General features: G+C 44.1%; 1 protein-coding gene across 3 annotated transcripts in view; it reads left to right on the plus strand.

Moving 5' to 3' along the window:
- ADGRG2 (adhesion G protein-coupled receptor G2) overlaps nucleotides 1-22985 on the plus strand; it is a 296348-nt gene that overhangs the window by 208945 nt on the left and 64418 nt on the right. For all 3 annotated transcript variants that reach the window (XM_069761520.1, XM_069761519.1, XM_069761521.1), the window contains one exon: nucleotides 2156-2197. In XM_069761520.1, the coding sequence (XP_069617621.1) occupies nucleotides 2156-2197 (42 nt within the window). The remainder of the gene's footprint in view (nucleotides 1-2155; nucleotides 2198-22985) is intronic.

Consider the following 22985-nt stretch of genomic DNA (forward strand, 5'->3'; position numbering starts at 1 on the left):
ACACATGAAAACAATGAACTTTGTAATATAGCTTATCAGATAAATCTGCTTCTTTCTCTACTAGGACTGAACTTTTTTTAAATTGTCAATTCCCAGGTAAAATCTGTATTCAGTGAAGACAGACTCTTCAATTAGTGAGGTAGGAGATGGCAGTTGGTACCGATAAGATTCTATGCAGAGGGGTGGTGGGAGAAGGAGGAGCTTGTGGCAGAGCAACTCCCTCCTCTACCACCTCCTGTCTACATAAAATCTTATCACTAGCATCTGTCTTCTACAGATACCAATTTCACCCGGGAATTGACAATTTTGAAAATGAATGATTGATTCTGGCAGAGAAAAAGGCAGATTTCTCTGATAAGATATATTACAAAGTTGCTTATTTTCATATGTACAGTTGTGGCCAAAAGTATTGACACCCCTGCAGTTCTGTCAGATAATACTCAGTTTCTTCCTGAAAATTATTGCAAACACAAATTCTTCGTTATTATCTTCATTTAATTTGTCTCAAATGAAAAAAACACAAAAAAGAATGAAGCAAAAAGCAAAACATTGATCATTTCACACAAAACTCCAAAAATGGGCCAGACAAAAGTATTGGCACCCTCAGCCTAATACTTGGTTGCACAACCTTTAGTCAAAATAAGTGCGACCAACCGCTTCCAGTAACCATCAATGAGTTTCTTACAATGCTTTGCTGGAATTTTAGACCATTCTTCTTTGGCAAACTGCTCCAGGTCCCTGATATTTGAAGGGTGCCTTCTCCAAACTGCCATTTTTAGATCTCTCCACAGGTGTTCTATGGGATTCAGGTCTGGACTCATTGCTGGCCACCTTAGAAGTCTCCAGTGCTTTCTCTCAAACAATTTTCTAGTGCTTTTTGAAGTGTATTTTGGGTCATTGTCCTGCTGGAAGACCCATGACCTCTGAGGGAGACCCAGCTTTCTCACACTGGGCCCTACATTATGCTGCAAAATTTGCTGGTAGTCTTCAGACTTCATAATGCCATGCACACGGTCAAGCAGTCCAGTGCCAGAGGCAGCAAAGCAACCCCAAAACATCAGGGAACCTCCGCCATGTTTGACTGTAGAGACCGGGTACTTTTCTTTGAATGCCTTTTTTTTTCTCCTGTAAACTCTATGTTGATGCCTTTGCCCAAAAAGCTCTACTTTTGTCTCATCTGACCAGAGAACATTCTTCCAAAACGTTTTTGGCTTTTTCAGGTAAGTTTTGGCAAATCCAGACTGGCTTTTTTATGTCTCTGGGTAAGAAGTGGGGTCTTCCTGGGTCTCCTACCATACAGTCCCTTTTTATTCAGACGCCGAAGGATAGTACGGGTTGATAGTGTTGTACCCTCGGACTGCAGGGCAGCTTGAACTTGTTTGGATGTTAGTCGAGGTTGTTTATCCAACATCCGCACAATCTTGCGTTGAAATCTCTTGTCAATTTTTCTTTTCCATCCACATCTAGGGAGGTTAGCCACAGTGCCATGGGCTTTACACTTCTTGATGACGCTGCACACGGTAGACACAGGAACATTCAGGTCTTTGGAGATGGACTTGTAGCCTTGAGATTGCTCATGCTTCTTCACAATTTGGTTTCTCAAGTCCTCAGACAGTTTTTTGGTCTTCTTTCTTTTCTCCATGCTCAATGTGGTACACACAAGGACACAGGACAGAGGTTGAGTCAACTTTAATCCATGTCAACTGGCTGCAAGTGTGATTTAGTTATTGCCAACACCTGTTAGGTGCCACAGGTAAGTTACAGGTGCTGTTAATTACACACATTGGAGAAGCATCACATGATTTTTCGAACAGTGGCAATACTTTTGTCCACCCCCTTTTTAATGTTTGGTGTGTAATTATATCCAATTTGGCTTTAGGACAATTCTTTTTGTGTTTTTTCATTTAAGACAAATTAAATGAAGATAATAATAACAAAGAATTTGCGTTTGCAATCATTTTCATGAAGAAACTGAGTATTATCTGACAGAATTGCAGGGGTGTCAATACTTTTGGCCTCAACTGTACTATTGAGTTATGAAATAAAAATTAAAACCATGGTTACTCTTTAAAGAAAGAATGTACAATGTTACTTCTGTCAGTACCTCTCAATTTTATCATTTCTAATTGTGGATTTGTTCAATTCTTATTTACAGTTGTAATGGATTTTTGTAATACAACTTGTGATCAAGGCACAGGTACGTTCCTTATACTAATACCAAAGCAAAAACAGTCTATGTATATGTACATATATGTATATATATGGATAGAGAAAATAAAGGAGGTAATACTTGGAGCTTATTACCTAAATGTGTATTTTGTTGCACATAAATAATTTCTGTAACTAACCACACAGTTAGATTTATGTAATGAGAGATTGTGTTTTGATATTAATTGAGTTATCTGGTTTACATATCCTGGTGCTATGTGATCTATTAGGGCACGACTAATGTTATTAACCTGCAGATATCGGGTTAATCGCCCCTTTACGAATCTGTAGGTTTAAACGTTTTTCCGACCTGAAAGGTTACCTTTGCACTTTGAACTCATACATACAAGGCTATTAATTATCATGAATATGTAGGAGACATCGGGCCCATGTGTTTTGAACGTACACAAGGCTCTTAATCATAATGATCATAATGATTAAGAATCCAGTATGGGTTGGAAAGGTTTAGGCCCAGTGTCTCGTACATACATATTTTACTTTTTTAAACTCGCTCATCTTCTTAAGTATTTTTCAATAAATGCAATGTTTTTACTACCTGACTCTTGTAGATACTATATCACTTTCTACATACTGATTTCCACAACTTTTCTGAATACAGTTGGAGATACTGTGTATTGTGGCACATTTAAAGAAGCACTCCCATTAACTTTTTTTCTTAAACCTATGTAGATGTTAGTGCAATGTCAGTGTGTTAATATACTCACCAATCGATTTCTTCTCCGGTATCCAGGAGTGTAGAGATTAATGTTTGCTAACACTTCTTAAAGGGAACCTGTCACCTGAATTTGGCGGGACCAGTTTTGGGTCATATGGGCGGAGTTTTGAGGTGTTTGATTCACCCTTTCCTTACCCGCTGGATGCATGCTGGCCGCAATATTGGATTGAAGTTCATTCTCTGTCCTCCGTAGTACACGCCTGCGCAAGGTAATCTTGCCTTGCGCAGGCGTGTACTACGGAGGACAGAGAATGAACTTCAATCTAATATTTCGTCCAGCATGCAGCCAGCGGGTAAGGAAAGGGTGAATCAAACACCTGAAAACTCCGCCCATATGACCCAAAACTGGTCCCGCCAAATTCAGGTGACAGGTTCCCTTTAAGCTTTCATCTCACAGCAGTTAGTGTGGGTAGGGAAAGTACAACAGAACCTAGCTTTGTCTTATTACAAACACCTCTGTAGATGCAGTTATCCTCCCATTGCTGTCTACTCTGCTTCTAATTTTCATAGTAGCCACTAGGGCTTTTTGTAGAATCATACTTTCTTGCATTGCAGGTTGTCAGAAAGGTTCCGTATTAGCAGAGGCAGAATTGCAATGACAAGTAACACCTCTATACACAACTGATATCAAAGATTTCACCAATCACAATAGGCAATATCACAGCTGATTTTTGTCCCCTTCATAGTGACTTTTGCACATGCTCATTAAATGCTTTAATTCAAAAGATAGGGTCAGAGCCTGTACATTGTGGCTAATGTCCATCTGTTGTTTCCTTGTATAGCAGGACGTGAGAGTCTAAAAAAAACCCTAGTAGACATTATGAAAATTCCAAGAATACTAATTTTGTTTTTTTTTAATTAAAATCGTAGTATGAAAAAAGTGCCAAAAATGTTTTAAAAAAATATTTAGCACAAGAACTTGATTTATAAAAACAGGGTGGGCCATTTATGGTCATGATGATGTGTTGCCCTCTTTATGCACTGAAGATGGCACGTTACCTGGGAGTTTCCAGCAAGATGGTGCACCACCACATTATGGGTGTCAGGTTCAAGCATTCCTACATTTACAGTTTCCTGGAAAGTGGATTGGTCGTCGTGGGAATGGCCACCAAGGTCTCCCGATCTGACCCCTTTAGACTTTTATCTTTGGACTCATCTGAAGGCAATTATCTATGCTGTGAAGATATGAGATGTGCAGCATCTGAAACAACGGATACTGGGAGCCTGTGATGGCATTTATTCTGCGGTGTGGCTATCAGTGTGTCAAGTGTGGGAGAAAAAGGTTGAATTAACAATCCAACACAATGGGCAGGACTTTGAACACATTTTATAAGTGGTCATAAACTTGTAAATAACTTATAAAAGAATGAAGTCACGTTAAAACCAAGCACACCATTGTTTTTCTTGTGAAATTCTCAATAAGTTTGATGTGTCACATGACCCTCTTCCCATTGGAAAAAATAAAGTTGGATCCAAAATGGCCGACTTCAAAATGGCCGCCATGGTCACCACCCATCTTGAAAAGTTTTCTCCCTCCCATATACTAATGTGCCACAAACAGGAAGTTGATATCACCAACGATTCCCATTTTATTTAGGTGTATCCATATAAATGGCCACCCTGTAGATAATTTACTGATAGCTTCCTTTTTAAGTAAATAATTTATTATTGACCTGTTTTAGACAAGTAGACTTATTTAAAGAATTTCTACATTACTAAAGAAAATGGACAAATGGATATGTTTAAAAAAAAAATGTATATTAGCTATTGAACCCGTTCTACGCCCGGGTGGCGAGCATTTATATTGGTGTATAGTCTCCATCCTGTCATGTGCTGCTCCATCCTGCATCCTCATCCTGTCATGTGCTGCTCCATCCTGCGTCCCCATCCTGTCATGAGCTGCTCCATCCTGCGCCCCCATTCTGTCATGTGCTGCACCCATCCTGCGCCCCAATTCTGTCATGTGCTGCTCCCATCCTGCTCCCCCATTCTGACATGTGCTGCACCCATCCTGCGCCTCCATTCTGACATGTGCTGCACCCATCCTGCGTCTCCATTCTGACATGTGCTGCTCCCATCCTGCGCCCCCGTTCTGTCATGTGCTGCTGCCATCCTGCACCCCCGTTCTGTCATGTGCTGCTGCCATCCTGCGCCCCCATTCTGTCATTTGCTGCTCCCATCCTGCGCCCCCATCCTGTCATGTGCTGCTCCCATCCTGCGCCCCCGTTCTGTCATGTGCTGCTTCCATCCTGCACCCCCGTTCTGTCATATGCTGCTGCCATCCTGCGCCCCCGTTCTGTCATGTGCTGCCCTATTCTGTCATGTGCTGCTTCCATCCTGCACCCCCGTTCTGTCATGTGCTGCTGCCATCCTACACCCCCGTTCTGTCATGTGCTGCTGCCATCCTGCGCCCCATTCTGTCATGTGCTGCTCACATCCTACGCCCCCGTTCTGTCATGTGCTGCTGCCATCCTGCACCCCCGTTCTGTCATGTGCTGCCCTATTCTGTCATGTGCTGCTCCCATCCTGCGCCCCCATTCTGTCATGTGCTGCTCCCATCCTACGCCAGCATTCTTTAATTTGCTGCTCCCATCCATATGCCCCATACCCTGCTCCATTATGGTTGATGGCCCCATAAGATGCTCCATAGTGTATGCCCCCGTACACTGCTCCATTATGGTTGATGGCCCCATAAGATGCTCCATAGTGTATGCCCCGTACGCTGTTCCATAAAGGTTTATGGCCCCCATAAGATGCTCCATAGTATATGCCCCCGAACACTGCTCCATTATGGTTGATGGCCCCATAAGATGCTCCATAGCGTATGCCCCCTTACACTGCTCCATTATGGTTGATGGCCCCATAAGATGCTCCATAGTATATGCCCCGTACACTGCTCCATAAAGGTTTATGGCCCCCATAAGATGCTCCATAGTATATGCCCTCGTACACTGCTCCATTATGGTTGATGGCCCCATAAGATGCTCCATAGTGTATGCCCCGTACGCTGTTCCATAAAGGTTTATGGCCCCCATAAGATGCTCCATAGTATAAGCCCCCGTACACTGCTCCATTATGGTTGATGGCCCCATAAGATGCTCCATAGTGTATGCCACCGTACACTGCTCCATTATGGTTGATGGCCTCATAAGATGCTCCATAGTGTATGCCCCGTACGCTGTTCCATAAAGGTTTATGGCCCCCATAAGATGCTCCATAGTATATGCCCCCGAACACTGCTCCATTATGGTTGATGGCCCCATAAGATGCTCCATAGTGTATGCCCCCGCACACTGCTCCATTATGGTTGATGGCCCCATAAGATGCTCCATAGTGTATGCCCCATATGCTGCTGCGATCTATTAAAAAAAAAAAATACCATACTCGCCTATCGTCGCTGGGCGCCGAGTGCTGGGGGGCCTGAGCAGGCGGGGACACCGGCGCGCTGTGGGGGTCAGGTGCCGGAGTCGCCGCTAGTTCAGGCCCCCGACACTTGCTATATTCACCTGGCCCTGATCCAGTGCTGCGTGCCTCTCCGTGTTCCGGGTCCTCTGGCTGTGACTGTTCAGTCAGAAGGCGGCGCGCATTAAGCGCGTCATCGCGCCCTCTGAACTGTGAACGTCACAGGCAGAGGACCCGGAACACGGAGCCGCACGCAGCGCTGGAATGGGACAGACAGGTGAATATAGCATACTCACCCTCCTGGCGTGTCCCTGCTATCCGTTGGAGATCGCGGTGTGCGTTCAGTCACTCTGTGGGGTCCAAACTGCGCCAGCACTTGCACAGTCTATAAAGGCTTCAGACAGAGTGAAGCTCCAAGCGTTATATTATAGATATATAAATAGAATATTATAGATGCTGGGAGCGTCACTCTGTCCGAAGCCTCTATAGACTGCGCAAGCGCAAGCGCCGGCGCAGTCTGGGCCTCACAGAGCGACGCTCCCGGGAGATCGCGGTATGCGTAAGCACTGAACGCATACCGCGATCTCCACCGGAGAGTCAGGGACCGCCAGGAGGGAGGGTAAGTATACTCACCTTTCCCGGTTCCAGCGCTGCTTGCGGCTCCGTCTCCCGGCTCCTCTGCTCCCGGCTCCGGAGGGCGCGGACTGCGCAGGCGCCGATTCCTGCTGCCGGAATCGGCGCCTGCGCAGTCCCCGCTTTCCGGCGCCATTTTCTTGAAGACATACCTGCAGTGGAGCCGGACGATAGGTGAGTATGGTATTTTTTTTTTTTTTTATATGGCAGCAGCATTCGGGGGCATACACACTGGAGCGGGGGGCATATAATACAATGGTGGCGCAGGATGGGAGCAGCACATGACAGAACGGGCGCAGGATGGCAGCAGCACATGACAGAACGGGCGCAGGATGGCCGCAGCACATGACAGAACGGGCGCAGGATGGCCGCAGCACATGACAGAACGGGCGCAGGATGGCAGCAGCACATGACAGAACGGGCGCAGGATGGCCGCAGCACATGACAGAACGGGCGCAGGATGGCAGCAGCACATGACAGAACGGGCGCAGGATGGCAGCAGCACATGACAGAACGGGCTCAGGATGGCCGCAGCACATGACAGAACGGCCGCAGGATGGCCGCAGCACATGACAGAACGGGCGCAGGATGGCCGCAGCACATGACAGAACGGGCGCAGGATGGCCGCAGCACAAGACAGAACGGGCGCAGGATGGCCGCAGCACATGACAGAACGGGCGCAGGATGGCAGCAGCACATGACAGAACGGGCGCAGGATGGCCGCAGCACATGACAGAACGGGCGCAGGATGGCCGCAGCACATGACAGAACGGGCGCAGGATGGCAGCAGCACATGACAGAACGGGCGCAGGATGGCAGCAGCACATGTCAGAAGGGGCGCAGGATGGCCGCAGCACATGACAGAACGGGCGCAGGATGGCAGCAGCACATGACAGAACGGGCGCAGGATGGCCGCAGCACATGACAGAACGGGCGCAGGATGGCAGCAGCACATGACAGAACGGGCGAAGGATGGCAGCAGCACATGACAGAACGGGCGAAGGATGGCAGCAGCACATGACAGAACGGGCGCAGGATGGCAGCAGCACATGACAGAACGGGCGCAGGATGGCAGCAGCACATGACAGAACGGGCGCAGGATGGGAGCAGCACATGACAGAACGGGCGCAGGATGGCAGCAGCACATGACAGAACGGGCGCAGGATGGCAGCAGCACATGACAGAACGGGCGCAGGATGGCAGCAGCACATGACAGAACGGGCGCAGGATGGCAGCAGCACATGACAGAACGGGCGCAGGATGGCAGCAGCACATGACAGAACGGGCGCAGGATGGCAGCAGCACATGACAGAACGGGCGCAGGATGGCAGCAGCACATGACAGAACGGGCGCAGGATGGCAGCAGCACATGACAGAACGGGGACGCAGGATGGGAGCAGCAAATGACAGAACGGGCGCAGGATGGGAGCAGCAAATGACAGGATGGGAGCAGCAAATGACAGAATGGAGGCGCAGGATGGGAGCAGCACATGACAGAACGGGGGCGCAGGATGGGAGCAGCACATGACAGAACGGGGGCGCAGGATGGGAGCAGCACATGACAGGATGGGGGCGCAGGATGGAGCAGCACATACCAGGATGGAGACCATATACCAATATAAATGGGCGTAGAACGGGTTCAATAGCTAGTATATATATATACAGTGGGGCAAAAAAGTATTTAGTCAGTCAGCAATAGTGCAAGTTCCACCACTTAAAAAGATGAGAGGCGTCTGTAATTTACATCATAGGTAGACCTCAACTATGGGAGACAAACTGAGAAAAAAAAATCCAGAAAATCACATTGTCTGTTTTTTTTTAACATTTTATTTGCATATTATGGTGGAAAATAAGTATTTGGTCAGAAACAAAATTTCATCTCAATACTTTGTAATATATCCTTTGTTGGCAATGACAAAGGTCAAACATTTTCTGTAAGTCTTCACAAGGTTGCCACACACTGTTGTTGGTATGTTGGCCCATTCCTCCATGCAGATCTCCTCTAGAGCAGTGATGTTTTTGGCTTTTCGCTTGGCAACACGGACTTTCAACTCCCTCCAAAGGTTTTCTATAGGGTTGAGATCTGGAGACTGGCTAGGCCACTACAGGACCTTGAAATGCTTCTTACGAAGCCACTCCTTCGTTGCCCTGGCGGTGTGCTTTGGATCATTGTCATGTTGAAAGACCCAGCCACGTTTCATCTTCAATGCCCTTGCTGATGGAAGGAGGTTTGCACTCAAAATCTCACGATACATGGCCCCATTCATTCCTTCATGTACCCGGATCAGTCGTCCTGGCCCCTTTGCAGAGAAACAGCCCCAAAGCATGATGTTTCCACCACCATGCTTTACAGTAGGTATGGTGTTTGATGGATGCAACTCAGTATTCTTTTTCCTCCAAACACGACAAGTTGTGTTTCTACCAAACAGTTCCAGTTTGGTTTCATCAGACCATAGGACATTCTCCCAAAACTCCTCTGGATCATCCAAATGCTCTCTAGCAAACTTCAGACGGGCCCGGACATGTACTGGCTTAAGCAGTGGGACACGTCTGGCACTGCAGGATCTGAGTTCATGGTGGCGTAGTGTGTTACTTATGGTAGGCCTTGTTACATTGGTCCCAGCTCTCTGCAGTTCATTCACTAGGTCCCCCCGCGTGGTTCTGGGATTTTTGCTCACCGTTCTTGTGATCATTCTGACCCCACGGGGTGGGATTTTGCGTGGAGCCCCAGATCGAGGGAGATTATCAGTGGTCTTGTATGTCTTCCATTTTCTAATTATTGCTCCCACTGTTGATTTCTTCACTCCAAGCTGGTTGGCTATTGCAGATTCAGTCTTCCCAGCCTGGTGCAGGGCTACAATTTTGTTTCTGGTGTCCTTTGACAGCTCTTTGGTCTTCACCATAGTGGAGTTTGGAGTCAGACTGTTTGAGGGTGTGCACAGGTGTCTTTTTATACTGATAACAAGTTTAAACAGGTGCCATTACTACAGGTAATGAGTGGAGGAAAGAGGAGACTCTTAAAGAAGAAGTTACAGGTCTGTGAGAGCCAGAAATCTTGATTGTTTGTTTCTGACCAAATACTTATTTTCCACCATAATATGCAAAAAAAATGATAAAAAAACAGACAATGTGATTTTCTGGATTTTTTTTTCTCAGTTTGTCTCCCATAGTTGAGGTCTACCTATGATGCAAATTACAGACGCCTCTCATCTTTTTAAGTGGTGGAACTTGCACTATTGCTGACTGACTAAATACTTTTTTGCCCCACTGTACGTATATATATATATATATATATATATATATATATATATATATATATATATATATATATATAGATATATATAGTGCCTTGCGAAAGTATTCGGGCCCCTTTAACTTTTTAACCTTTTCCCACATAGCTCGAGCTGTTTGCCAAGGAAGAATGGGCAAGAATTTCAGTCTCTCGATGTACAAAACTGATAGAGACATACCCCAAGTGACTTGCAGCTGTAATCACAGCAAAAGGTGGTGCAACAAAGTATTAAGTTAAAGGGGACAAATAATATTGCACATCCCACTTTTCAGTTTTTGAATTTCCACAAAAATTTTAAATAAGCAATAAATTTCGTTCAATTTCACAATTGTGTTCCACTTGTTGCTGATTCTTCTTCACCAAAAATTTACCTTTGGTATCTATGTTTGAAGCATGATATGTGGGAAAAGGTTGAAAAGTTCCAGGGAGCCAAATACTTTCGCAATGCAATATATATATATTATCAAGACACACTCAATAAAGCAGTGGTTCTGTATGTGGGGACCATATCTCAGTGCCATTGCTTTCTGGCTGATGTTTTGGTCACTTTTGAATGTTGGTTGTGCTTTCACACTTGTGGTAGCATGAGACGGACTCTACAACCCAGACAAGTGGCTCAGGTAGTGCAGCTCATCCAGCATGGCGCATCAATGCGAGCTGTGGCAAGAAGGTTTGCTGTGTCTGTCAGCGTAGTGTCCAGAGGCTGGAGGTGCTAGAGGACCAAAACAGCCAGAAAGCATTGGAAGTGAGATGTGGAATCTGGTCCCCACCTGCAGAACCACTCCTTTATTGAGTGTGTCTTGATAATTGCCAATAATTTCCATCTGTTGTCTATTCCATTTCCACAACAGCATGGAAAATTGATTGTGAAACAGTGTTGCTTCCTGAGTGGACAGTTTGATTTCACAGAAGTTTGATTTACTTGGCGTTATATTCTGTTGTTTAAGTGTCCCCTTTATTTTTTTGAGCAGTGTGTATACAGTACAGACCAAAAGTTTGGACACACCTTCTCATTTAAAGATTTTTCTGTATTTTCATGACTATGACCTATTGCTTTGACTGCTTTGCACACTCTTGGCATTCTCTTGATGAGCTTCAAGAGGTAGTCACCGGAAATGGTTTTCAATTCACAGGTGTGCCCTGTCAGGTTTAATAAGTGGGATTTCTTGCCTTATAAATGGGGTTGGGACCATCAGTTGTGTTGTGCAGAAGTTTGGTGGATACACAGCTGATAGTCCTACTGAATAGAGTGTTAGAATTTGTATTATGGCAAGAAAAAAGCAGCAAAGTAAAGAAAAATGAGTGGTTATCATTACTTTAAGAAATGAAGGTCAGTCAATCCGAAAAATTGGGAAAACTTTGAAAGTGTCCCCAAGTGCAGTGGCAAAAACCATCAAGCGCTCCAAAGAAACTGGCTCACACAAGGACCGCTCCAGGAAAGGAAGACCAAGAGTCACCTCTGCTTCTGAGGATAGAGTTTATCCGAGACACCAGCCTCAGAAATCGCAGGTTAACAGTAGCTCAGATTAGAGACCAGGTTAATGCCACACAGAGTTCTAGCAGCAGACACATCTTTACAACAACTGTTAACAGGAGACTTTGTGCAGCAGGACTTCATGGTAAAATATCTGCTAGGAAACCACTGCTAAGGACAGGCAACAAGCAGAAGAGACTTGTTTGGGCTAAAGATCACAAGGAATGGACATTAGACCAGTGGGAATCTTTGCTTTGGTCTGATGAGTCCAAATTTGAGAGCTTTGGTTCCAACCACCGTGTCTTTGTGCGATGCAGAAAAGTTGAACGGATGGACTCTACATGCCTGGTTCCCTTGGAGGAGGAGGTGTGATGGTGTGGGGGTGCTTTTCTGGTGACACTGTTGGGGATATATTCAAAATTGAATGCATACTGAACCAGCATGGCTACCACAGCATCTTGCAGCGGCATGCTATTCCATCCGGTGTGCATTTAATTGGACCATCATTTATTTTTCAACAGGACAATGACCCCAAACACACCTCCAGGCTGTGTAAGGGCTATTTGACCAAGAAGGAGAGTGATGTGGTGCTACGCCAGATGACCTGGCTCCACAGTCACCAGACCTGAACCCATTCGAGGTGGTTTGGGGTGAGCTGGACCGCAGAGTGAAGGCAAAAGGGCCAACAAGTGCTAAGCATCTCTGGGAACTCCTTCAAGATTGCTGGAAGACCTTTCCTTGCTGACTAGCTCTTGAAGCTCATCAAGAGAATGCCAAGAGTGTGCAAAGCAGTCATCAAAGCAAAAGGTGGCTGCTTTGAAGAACCTAGAATATAAGACATAATTTCAGTTGTTTCACACTTTTTTGTTAAGTATATAATTCCACATGTGTTAATTCATAGTTTTGATGCCTTCAGTGTGAATGTACCATTTTATTCATGAAAATACAGAAAAATCTTTAAATGAGAAGGTGTGTCCAAACTTTTGGTCTGTACTATATATATCTATATACATACAGCTCTGGCAAAAAATTAAGAGACCATTGCAAAATGTTCATTTTGCCTGATTTTTCTCTTTATATGTATATGTTTTAGTAAAATATGATTTTTTTCTTTTGTTCTATAAAATTCTGACACCATGTCTCCGAATTTCAAAGCAACGAATTTTGTATTTTTTTCTGAAATGGAGAAATGGTAAAAATTGAAAAAAAAAACCCTCTCCTTTTAGACCTCAAATAATGCAAAGAAAACAAGTTCATAATCATTTAGAAACAACAATACTAATGTTTTAACTCAGGAAGAGTTCAGAAATCAATATTTTGTGGAATGTGGAATAACCATGATTTTTAATCACTGCTGTCATGCGTCTTGGCATGCTTTCCACCAGTCACTGCTTCTGGCGCCAACATTTAAGCAGTTCTTCTTTGTTTGATGGCTTGTGACTATCATCCTCTTGATTACATTCTGGAGGTTTTCAATGGGGTTCAGGTCTGGAGATTAGGCTGTCCATGACAGGGACTTGATGTGGGGGTCTCTTAATTTTTGCCAGAGCTGTGTATATATATATATATATATATATATATATATATATATATATATATATATATATATATATATATACATACCGTATATACTCGAGTATAAGCCGACCCGAGTATAAGCCGACCCCCCTAATTTTGCCACAAAAAACTGGGAAAACTTATTGACTCGAGTATAAGCCTAGGGTGGAAATGCAGCATTTACCGGTGAATTTCAAAAATAAAAATAGATCATTATTTCCCCATAGCTGTGCCATATAGTGCTCTACACCATTCATATTTCCCCATAGCTGTGCCCCATATAGTGCTCTGCACCGTTCACTGTGCCCCCTAGCTGTGCCATATACAGTGCTCTGCACCGTTCACTGTGCCCCATTGCTGTGCCATATACGGTGCTCTGCACCGTTCATTGTGCCCCCTAGCTGTGCCTTATACGGTGCTCTGCACCGTTCATTGTGCCCCCTAGCTGTGCCATATACGGTGCTCTGCACCGTTCATTGTGCCCCCTAGCTGTGCCATATACGGTGCTCTGCACCGTTCATTGTGCCCCCTAGCTGTGCCATATACGGTGCTCTGCACCGTTCATTGTGCCCCCTAGCTGTGCCATATACGGTGCTCTGCACCGTTCATTGTGCCCCCTAGCTGTGCCTTATACGGTGCTCTGCACCGTTCACTGTGCCCCATAGATGCTCCACATTAATCTGTGCTGCCGCTGCTGCTGCTGCAATAAAAAAAAAAAAAACACATACTCACCTCCCTTGATTGCAGCTCCCGGCGTCTCGTTCCGGCGCCTCCATCTTCCCGGCGTCTCTGCTCTGACTGATCAGGCAGAGGGCGCCGCGCACACTATATGCGTCATCGCGCCCTCTGCCTGATCAGTCAGAGAGCGCAGACGCCGGGAAGATGGAGGCGCCGGCCGGGAAGATGGATCGGCGCCCGGCGGCTGGAACGAGGACAGGTGAATATAACATACTCACCTAGTCCTGGCGATCCTCGCGCTGTCCCCTCCTGTCTTCGGCGCTGCAGCTTCTTTCTCTATCAGCGGTCACCGGCACCGCTGATTAGAGAAATGAATAAGCGGCTCCGCCCCTATGGGAGGTGGAGCCGCTTATTCATTTCTGTAATGAGCGGTCCCACGTGACCGCTGAAGAGGGGAAGAAGCTGCAGCGCCGAAGCCCGTGGGACGGCAGGGACAGCGCGAGGATCGCTGGGACTAGGTAAGTATACCCCAGCGCCCTCAGCCCCTCACCTGCCGACCCCACCGCTACCGTGACTCGAGTATAAGCCGAGGGGGGCACTTTCAGCCCTAAAATTTGGGCTGAAAATCTCGGCTTATACTCGAGTATATACGGTACATATATACAGTTATATGAAAAAGTTTGGGCACCCCTATTAATCTTAAGCTTAATGTTTTATAAAACTTGGTTTTTTTTTGCAACAGCTATTTCAGTTTCATATATCTAATAACTGTTGGACACAGTAATGTTTCTGCCTTGAAATGAGGTTTATTGTACTAACAGAAAATGTGCAATTTGCATTCAAACAAAATTTGACAGGTGTATAAGTATGGGCACCCTTATCATTTTCTTGTTTTAAATACTCCTATCTACTTTTTACTGACTTACTAAAGCACTTTTTTTGATTTTCTAACCTCATTGAGCTTTGAACTTCATAGCCAGGTGTATGCAATCATAATAATAATAATAATCTTTATTTTTATATAGCGCTAACATATTCCGCAGCGCTTTACAGGTTGCACACATTATCGTCGCTGTCCCCGTTGGGGCTCACAATCTAAATTTCCTATCGTATGTCTATGGAATGTGGGAGGAAACCGGAGTGCCCGGAGGAAACCCACGCAAACACAGAGAGAACATACAAACTCTTTGCAGATGTTGTCCTTAGTAGGGCTTGAACCCAGGACTCCAGTGCTGCAAGGCTGCTGTGCTATCCACTGCGCCACCGTGTTGCCCATGAGAAAAGCTACTTAAAGTGGCCACTTGCAAGTTGTTCTCCTGATTGACTCTCCTCTGAAGAGTGGCTTCATGGGCTCCTCAAAACAACTGTCTAATGATCTGAAAACAAAGATTATTCAACATAGTTGTTCAGGGGAAGGATACAAAAAGCTGTCTCAGAGATTTAACCTGTCAATTTCCACTGTGAGGAACACAGTAAGGAAATGGAAGAACACAGGTACAGTTCTTGTTAAGGCCAGAAGTGGCAGGCCAAGAAAAACATCAGAAAGGCAGAGAAGAAGAATGGTGAGATCAGTCAAGGACAATCCTCAGACCACCTCCAGAGATCTGCAGCATCAACTTGCTGCAGATGGTGTCACTGTGCATCGGTCAACTATACAACGCACTTTGCACAAGGAGAAGCTGTATGGGAATGATGCGAAAGAAGCTGTTTCTGCAAGCACTGTTGTGAATTCTGTGGCTGAATTCACTTCTGTGGTCACAAGTGGTATTGCAGTCTCTGGGCTTCCTCCCTCAGGTGTTTTGGTGAGCTCGTTGGCTGCCTTGCTATTTAGCTCCACCTGAGTCTGTCTTCCTTGCTCCTTGTCAATGTTCCAGTGTTGGATCTGAGCTACTGCATCTTTCCTTGGGCCTGCTGCTCTGCTAGATAAGTGCTTCTAGTTTGTTTTCTGTTTTTTCTGTCCAGCTTGCTATTAACTTTTGCTGGAAGCTCTGAGAAGCAAAGGAGTGCACCGCCGTGCTGTTAGTTCGGCACGGTGGGTCTTTTTGCCCCTTTGCGTGGTTTTCGTTTTAGGGTTTTTTGTAGACTGCATAGTTCTCTTTGCTATCCTCGCTCTGTCTAGAATATCGGGCCTCACTTTGCTGAATCTATTTCATTCCTACGTTTGTCTTTTCATCTTGCTAACAGTCATTATATGTGGGGGGCTGCCTATTCCTTTGGGGTATTTCTCTGAGGTAAGTCAGGCTTGTATTTCTATCTTCAGGCTAGTCAGCTCCTCAGGCAGTGTCGAGTTGCATAGGTAGTGATAGGCGCAATCCACTGCTGCTTATAGTTGTGTGAGGATAGATCAGGTACTGCAGTCTACAGAGATTCCACGTCTCAGAGCTCGTCCTATTGTTTTTGGTTATTGCCAGATCTCTGTATGTGCGCTGATTACTGCACGCTGTGTTGCCTGATTGCCAGCCATAACAGTACAAGGAGCCACACCAATGATTCCCAATAGAGGGAAAAAAGAAATCCTGACAGCATTTTTTTTTCTTAGCTCTGTCTTCAGTCTTTTTTTTCCTCTAGACATTAGAGTGCTTCAGGACACAGCTGTGGACATGGATATTCAGGCTCTGTGCTCCTCAATGGATAATCTCGTTGTAAATGTACAAAAGATTCAAGATACTATTGATCAGAAATCGATGCTAGAACCAAGAATTCCGATTCCTGATTTGTTTTTTGGTGACAGAACTAAGTTCCTGAGCTTCAGAAATAATTGTAAGCTATTTTTGGCCTTGAAACCTCATTCTTCTGGTAATCCTATTCAACAGGTTTTGATTATTATTTCTTTTTTGCGCGGCGACCCACAGGACTGGGCGTTTTCTCTTGCACCAGGAGATTCTGCATTGAGTAATGTTGATGCATTTTTCCAGGCGCTGGGATTGCTTTACGATGAGCCTAATTCAGTGGATCAGGCTGAGAAAAATCTGCTGGCTTTATGCCAGGGTCAGGATGATGTAGAAGTATATTGTCAGAAATTTAGGAAGTGGTCAGTACTCACTCTGTGGAATGAATCTGCACTAGCGGCTTTGTTCAGAAAGGGTCTCTCTGAAGCTCTTAAGGATGTAATGGTGGGATTTCCTATGCCTGCTGGTTTGAATGAGTCTATGTCCTTGGCCATTCAGATCGGTCGTCGCTTGCGCAAGCGTAAATCTGTGCACCATCTGGCGGTATTGTCTGAGAGTAAACCTGAGCCTATGCAGTGCGACAGGACTATGACTAAAGTAGAACGGCAAGAACACATACGTCTGAACAGACTGTGTTTCTATTGTGGTGATTCTACTCATGCTATTTCTAATTGTCCTAAACGCACTAGGCGGTTCGATAGCTCTGCCGTTATTGGTACTGTACAGTCCAAATTCCTTTTGTCCATTACCTTAATGTGCTCTTTGTCATCGTATTCTGTCATGGCGTTTGTGGATTCAGGCGCTGCCCTGAATCTGATGGATTTGGATTATGCTAAACGTTGTGGATTTTTCTTGGAGCCTTTGCGGTGTCCTATTCCGTTGAGAGGAATTGATGCTACACCTTTGGCCAGGAATAAGCCTCAGTACTGGGCCCAGCTGACCATGTGCATTGCTCCTGCACATCAGGAAGTTATTCGCTTTCTGGTACTGCATAATTTGCATGATGTAAGCATAACGCCCAATCCTATAACCCCTAAACAAGGGGAGTAGGCAACACTTTATATAGATCAAAAACATACCAGGAACACAATAAATGAACTATTGTGATCCACAAAAGTGCAGCAACAATATATTAAAAACATATTCTTTTATTAACAATAAATACAATACATAACATACATAAAATATTAAGGTGCCTCTATACAACCTAAACCACAAGAGGCGGACAGCTAGAGTAAGACACTAAAAATAAAGAGCAAAAACAAATGGGCACACGGGTATATGTAGATCTTACAAGACAAACATCACAATTCACAGGAGCAAAAAATAATAATGATTTAGTAATATATCCAAATGACTACATAATGTCCAGTTGAGAAAACTACCCAGCCATGCCGATAATTCCATATTCAGTGTAGATGTCACCGTAATATACACTTAATTCCATATGCATAGCTGGCAGGATAATATCCCCTATATTTCAGCTGGATCACTCTAAATAACCGACTTTTATCCTCTTGCCATAATCGATATAGATAACAGTTGCTATATGCCTCTGACAGGTCAGTGCGCTAACATAACATACGCACCGCTTACAATAGAACCGCGGCTTGAATTAGCCCGCAATTTGCCGTAGCTAAATGCTACTGTATATGTCTGACAAACCAGCGCAATAAATTTATGACATATATCCTCCTATACTAATCGATATAGATAAAAAATACTATATGCCCCTGATACAACAGTGCGCTTGCATATCATGCGCACCGCTTACAATAGAAACGCGGCTTAAATTAGCCCGCATTTGCCAACGTGCAATGTCCGCTGTAGCTGGCTGCTACTATATGTATCTAACAAACCAGCGCAATAAACTTGTGATCTAATACATATTACCTCTACAAGCTGCCATGCGCCTTCACAAATGAAGCCATAATAAGCCCCCTGTCCCACACATATTACCTGCTCTGTGTCTCCTCGTGGAATCCCTAGCCAGAGTGGCGTGCTGCCTCTGCCTGCCCCGACGCGCGTTTCGCGTGATGCTTCTTCCTGGGGGTGTGTCTAAGGCGGTGAGTCTCACAGGTCTTATACCGGCAACATCCAATCAGATGGTAATGGGCAGGACTATCTCATACTCGCTACACTACACCTGGCCTCCGGTCTCAAAATATCGGCCGTATAATGAATCCTAATGATTAGTTTAATTACTATCGTGAAAATTCCCGATATCCCTCCAAAAAATCACTGCTATTACAATACTAAAAAATCCTTCCAGAAAGCTAAGATAAATCCATGTAACTGCATACATCATCTCTAATCCAAATACCTCCAGCCAAAGACTATATTTTTCAAAGAGGAACGCTGGCTGCGATAATGCCTAAATAAAATGATTAGTGAGTTAAAAAGTGACTGAAAATAAATTGTAAAGTGAGAGATGAAGAAAAATTCTGTAGAAAAATTCTGTAGATAAACATGCACCAAATAAATATATGCCGTGCAACAATAAAGGATGTCGATGTAAGAACCCACAGCCTTGAATGTCTGTAAAAGATTAATTTGTGACCTATATAACCATATAGGACCATGTGCTTATTTGTAAAGTGATACGGTTCACATATTGATGCAATATACATATCTATTATACTGGTTACAATGTTCCAGGTGCGATATAGGGCAAACCCCGCCCCTCCTGCAGATAGGGGACGGGCCATGCCACCACCAGCCACCATTGGAACACAGCCAGAAAAGTGCACCCAGTTATATTAAAGTGCAAACCTATCTGTTACCCGTGAGAGTGACAAATTCCTGAAACATCTAAATAAAACGCTATATAAGCAGTTAATATCCCGAAAGGTGACCAACCCCTCCATATATATGATATATCTGATATTCACATTATCTACAATCTAATTAAAACATACAAAAAAAAAAAAAAAAAAAAAAAATATAATATAGAATGCAGTCACTACTCCGCATAAAATCTTCTATCATGACATTCTACCTCTCCAATCTATAGAGTGGGAGATATATACATCTCTTCAAAATATGAAGTCCAAAATAGTCCATAAAATCTTCTATCATGACATTCTACCTCTCCAATCTATAGAGTGGGAGATATATACATCTCTTCAAAATATGAAGTCCAAAATAGTCCATAGATGTCACTCTTCTTCATACATAGTCCTGTCCCCATATTTTCCATAGATAGATCAGTACTTAGAGTCAGCTTTCTGAAGGAACATGTCCATCAATTTCCACATTTATCCTCAACATCTCAGCCATAGTGGATTTAATAGGTCAGATGTTGTTGTCCTTAGTTCTTTCTTTCTTTATTTTTTCTCTCTCCAGATTCATCCAACAGCTCAATAAAGCAAGGAGTGTAGCCCAAACCCGGTGTTTGACCGTATATATGACCGAAACATACCTTAAATAAACAAATTAGAATTAAAAATTGCACCATATAACAAAAAAATAAAACTACTATGGGAAAACCCACCGTACCAAATAAAACCGATGCTACACAAACACAAAGAGAGATCCACTACACCTATAAAATCACAGTAGTATATAAACTACCTCACAAGAATGCACTGAAACCCAGATTCTCGTTCAGGCCTTGTGGAGTCAGTGTACCTAATCTGTAGATCCATCTACTTTCGACCTGGGCAAGGACTTTGCCCAGGTCACCTCCTCTCGGTCCCAATGTAACTACATCAATACCCTTTATTTTCATGAGATAGGGATTAGAATCATGAAACCTCTTATAGTGTCGAGGAATGTCACTAATCATTTTATTTAGGCATTATCGCAGCCAGCGTTCCTCTTTGAAAAATATAGTCTTTGGCTGGAGGTATTTGGATTAGAGATGATGTATGCAGTTACATGGATTTATCTTAGCTTTCTGGAAGGATTTTTTAGTATTGTAATAGCAGTGATTTTTTGGAGGGATATCGGGAATTTTCACGATAGTAATTAAACTAATCATTAGGATTCATTATACGGCCGATATTTTGAGACCGGAGGCCAGGTGTAGTGTAGCGAGTATGAGATAGTCCTGCCCATTACCATCTGATTGGATGTTGCCGGTATAAGACCTGTGAGACTCACCGCCTTAGACACACCCCCAGGAAGAAGCATCACGCGAAACGCGCGTCGGGGCAGGCAGAGGCAGCACGCCACTCTGGCTAGGGATTCCACGAGGAGACACAGAGCAGGTAATATGTGTGGGACAGGGGGCTTATTATGGCTTCATTTGTGAAGGCGCATGGCAGCTTGTAGAGGTAATATGTATTAGATCACAAGTTTATTGCGCTGGTTTGTTAGATACATATAGTAGCAGCCAGCTACAGCGGACATTGCACGTTGGCAAATGCGGGCTAATTTAAGCCGCGTTTCTATTGTAAGCGGTGCGCATGATATGCAAGCGCACTGTTGTATCAGGGGCATATAGTATTTTTTATCTATATCGATTAGTATAGGAGGATATATGTCATAAATTTATTGCGCTGGTTTGTCAGACATATACAGTAGCATTTAGCTACGGCAAATTGCGGGCTAATTCAAGCCGCGGTTCTATTGTAAGCGGTGCGTATGTTATGTTAGCGCACTGACCTGTCAGAGGCATATAGCAACTGTTATCTATATCGATTATGGCAAGAGGATAAAAGTCGGTTATTTAGAGTGATCCAGCTGAAATATAGGGGATATTATCCTGCCAGCTATGCATATGGAATTAAGTGTATATTACGGTGACATCTACACTGAATATGGAATTATCGGCATGGCTGGGTAGTTTTCTCAACTGGACATTATGTAGTCATTTGGATATATTACTAAATCATTATTATTTTTTGCTCCTGTGAATTGTGATGTTTGTCTTGTAAGATCTACATATACCCGTGTGCCCATTTGTTTTTGCTCTTTATTTTTAGTGTCTTACTCTAGCTGTCCGCCTCTTGTGGTTTAGGTTGTATAGAGGCACCTTAATATTTTATGTATGTTATGTATTGTATTTATTGTTAATAAAAGAATATGTTTTTAATATATTGTTGCTGCACTTTTGTGGATCACAATAGTTCATTTATTGTGTTCCTGGTATGTTTTTGATAATTTGCATGATGTGGTCGTGTTGGGGTTGCCATGGCTACAAACCCATAATCCAGTATTGGATTGGAACTCTATGTCGGTAACCAGCTGGGGTTGTCAGGGAGTACATGGTGATGTTCCATTTTTGTCTATTTCGTCATCCATTCCTTCTGACATCCCAGAGTTCTTGTCGGACTTTCAGGATGTATTTGAAGAGTCCAAGTCTGATGCCCTACCTCCGCATAGGAATTGTGATTGTGCTATCGATTTGATTCCTGGTAGTAAATTCCCTAAGGGTCGTTTATTTAATTTGTCCGTACCTGAACACACCGCTATGCGCAGTTATGTGAAGGAGTCCCTGGAGAAGGGACATATTCGCCCATCGTCGTCACCATTGGGAGCAGGGTTCTTTTTTGTAGCCAAGAAGGATGGTTCGCTAAGACCGTGTATTGATTACCGCCTTCTTAATAAGATCACTGTTAAGTTTCAGTATCCCTTGCCATTGATTTCTGACTTGTTTGCTCGGATTAAGGGGGCTAGTTGGTTTACTAAGATTGATCTTCGTGGTGCGTATAATCTGGTGAGAATCAGGCAGGGAGATGAATGGAAAACGGCATTTAATACGCCCGAGGGTCATTTTGAGTATCTGGTGATGCCGTTCGGACTTGCCAATGCTCCATCTGTTTTTCAGTCTTTTATGCATGACATTTTCCGTGAGTATCTGGATAAATTCTTGATTGTTTACTTGGATGACATTTTGATCTTCTCAGATGATTGGGAGTCTCATGTGAAGCAAGTCAGAATGGTTTTCCAGGTACTGCGTGCTAATTCCTTGTTCGTGAAGGGATCAAAGTGTCTCTTCGGTGTGCAGAAAGTTTCATTTTTGGGGTTCATCTTTTCCCCTTCTACTATCGAGATGGATCCGGTTAAGGTTCAGGCCATCCAGGATTGGACTCAGCCGACATCTCTAAAAAGTCTGCAGAAATTCCTGGGCTTTGCTAATTTTTATCGTCGCTTCATCTGTAATTTTTCTAGCATTGCCAGACCATTGACCGATTTGACCAAGAAGGGTGCTGATTTGGTTAATTGGTCTTCTGCTGCCGTGGAAGCTTTTCAGGAGTTGAAGCGTCGTTTTTGCTGTGCTCCTGTGTTGTGTCAACCTGATGTTTCTCTTCCGTTCCAGGTCGAGGTTGATGCTTCTGAGATTGGTGCGGGGGCGGTTTTGTCACAGAGAGGTTCTGGTTGCTCAGTGTT

This window comes from Ranitomeya imitator, chromosome 3, assembly GCF_032444005.1.
Source record: "Ranitomeya imitator isolate aRanImi1 chromosome 3, aRanImi1.pri, whole genome shotgun sequence".
In the NCBI taxonomy this organism is placed as follows: Eukaryota; Metazoa; Chordata; class Amphibia; order Anura; family Dendrobatidae; genus Ranitomeya; species Ranitomeya imitator.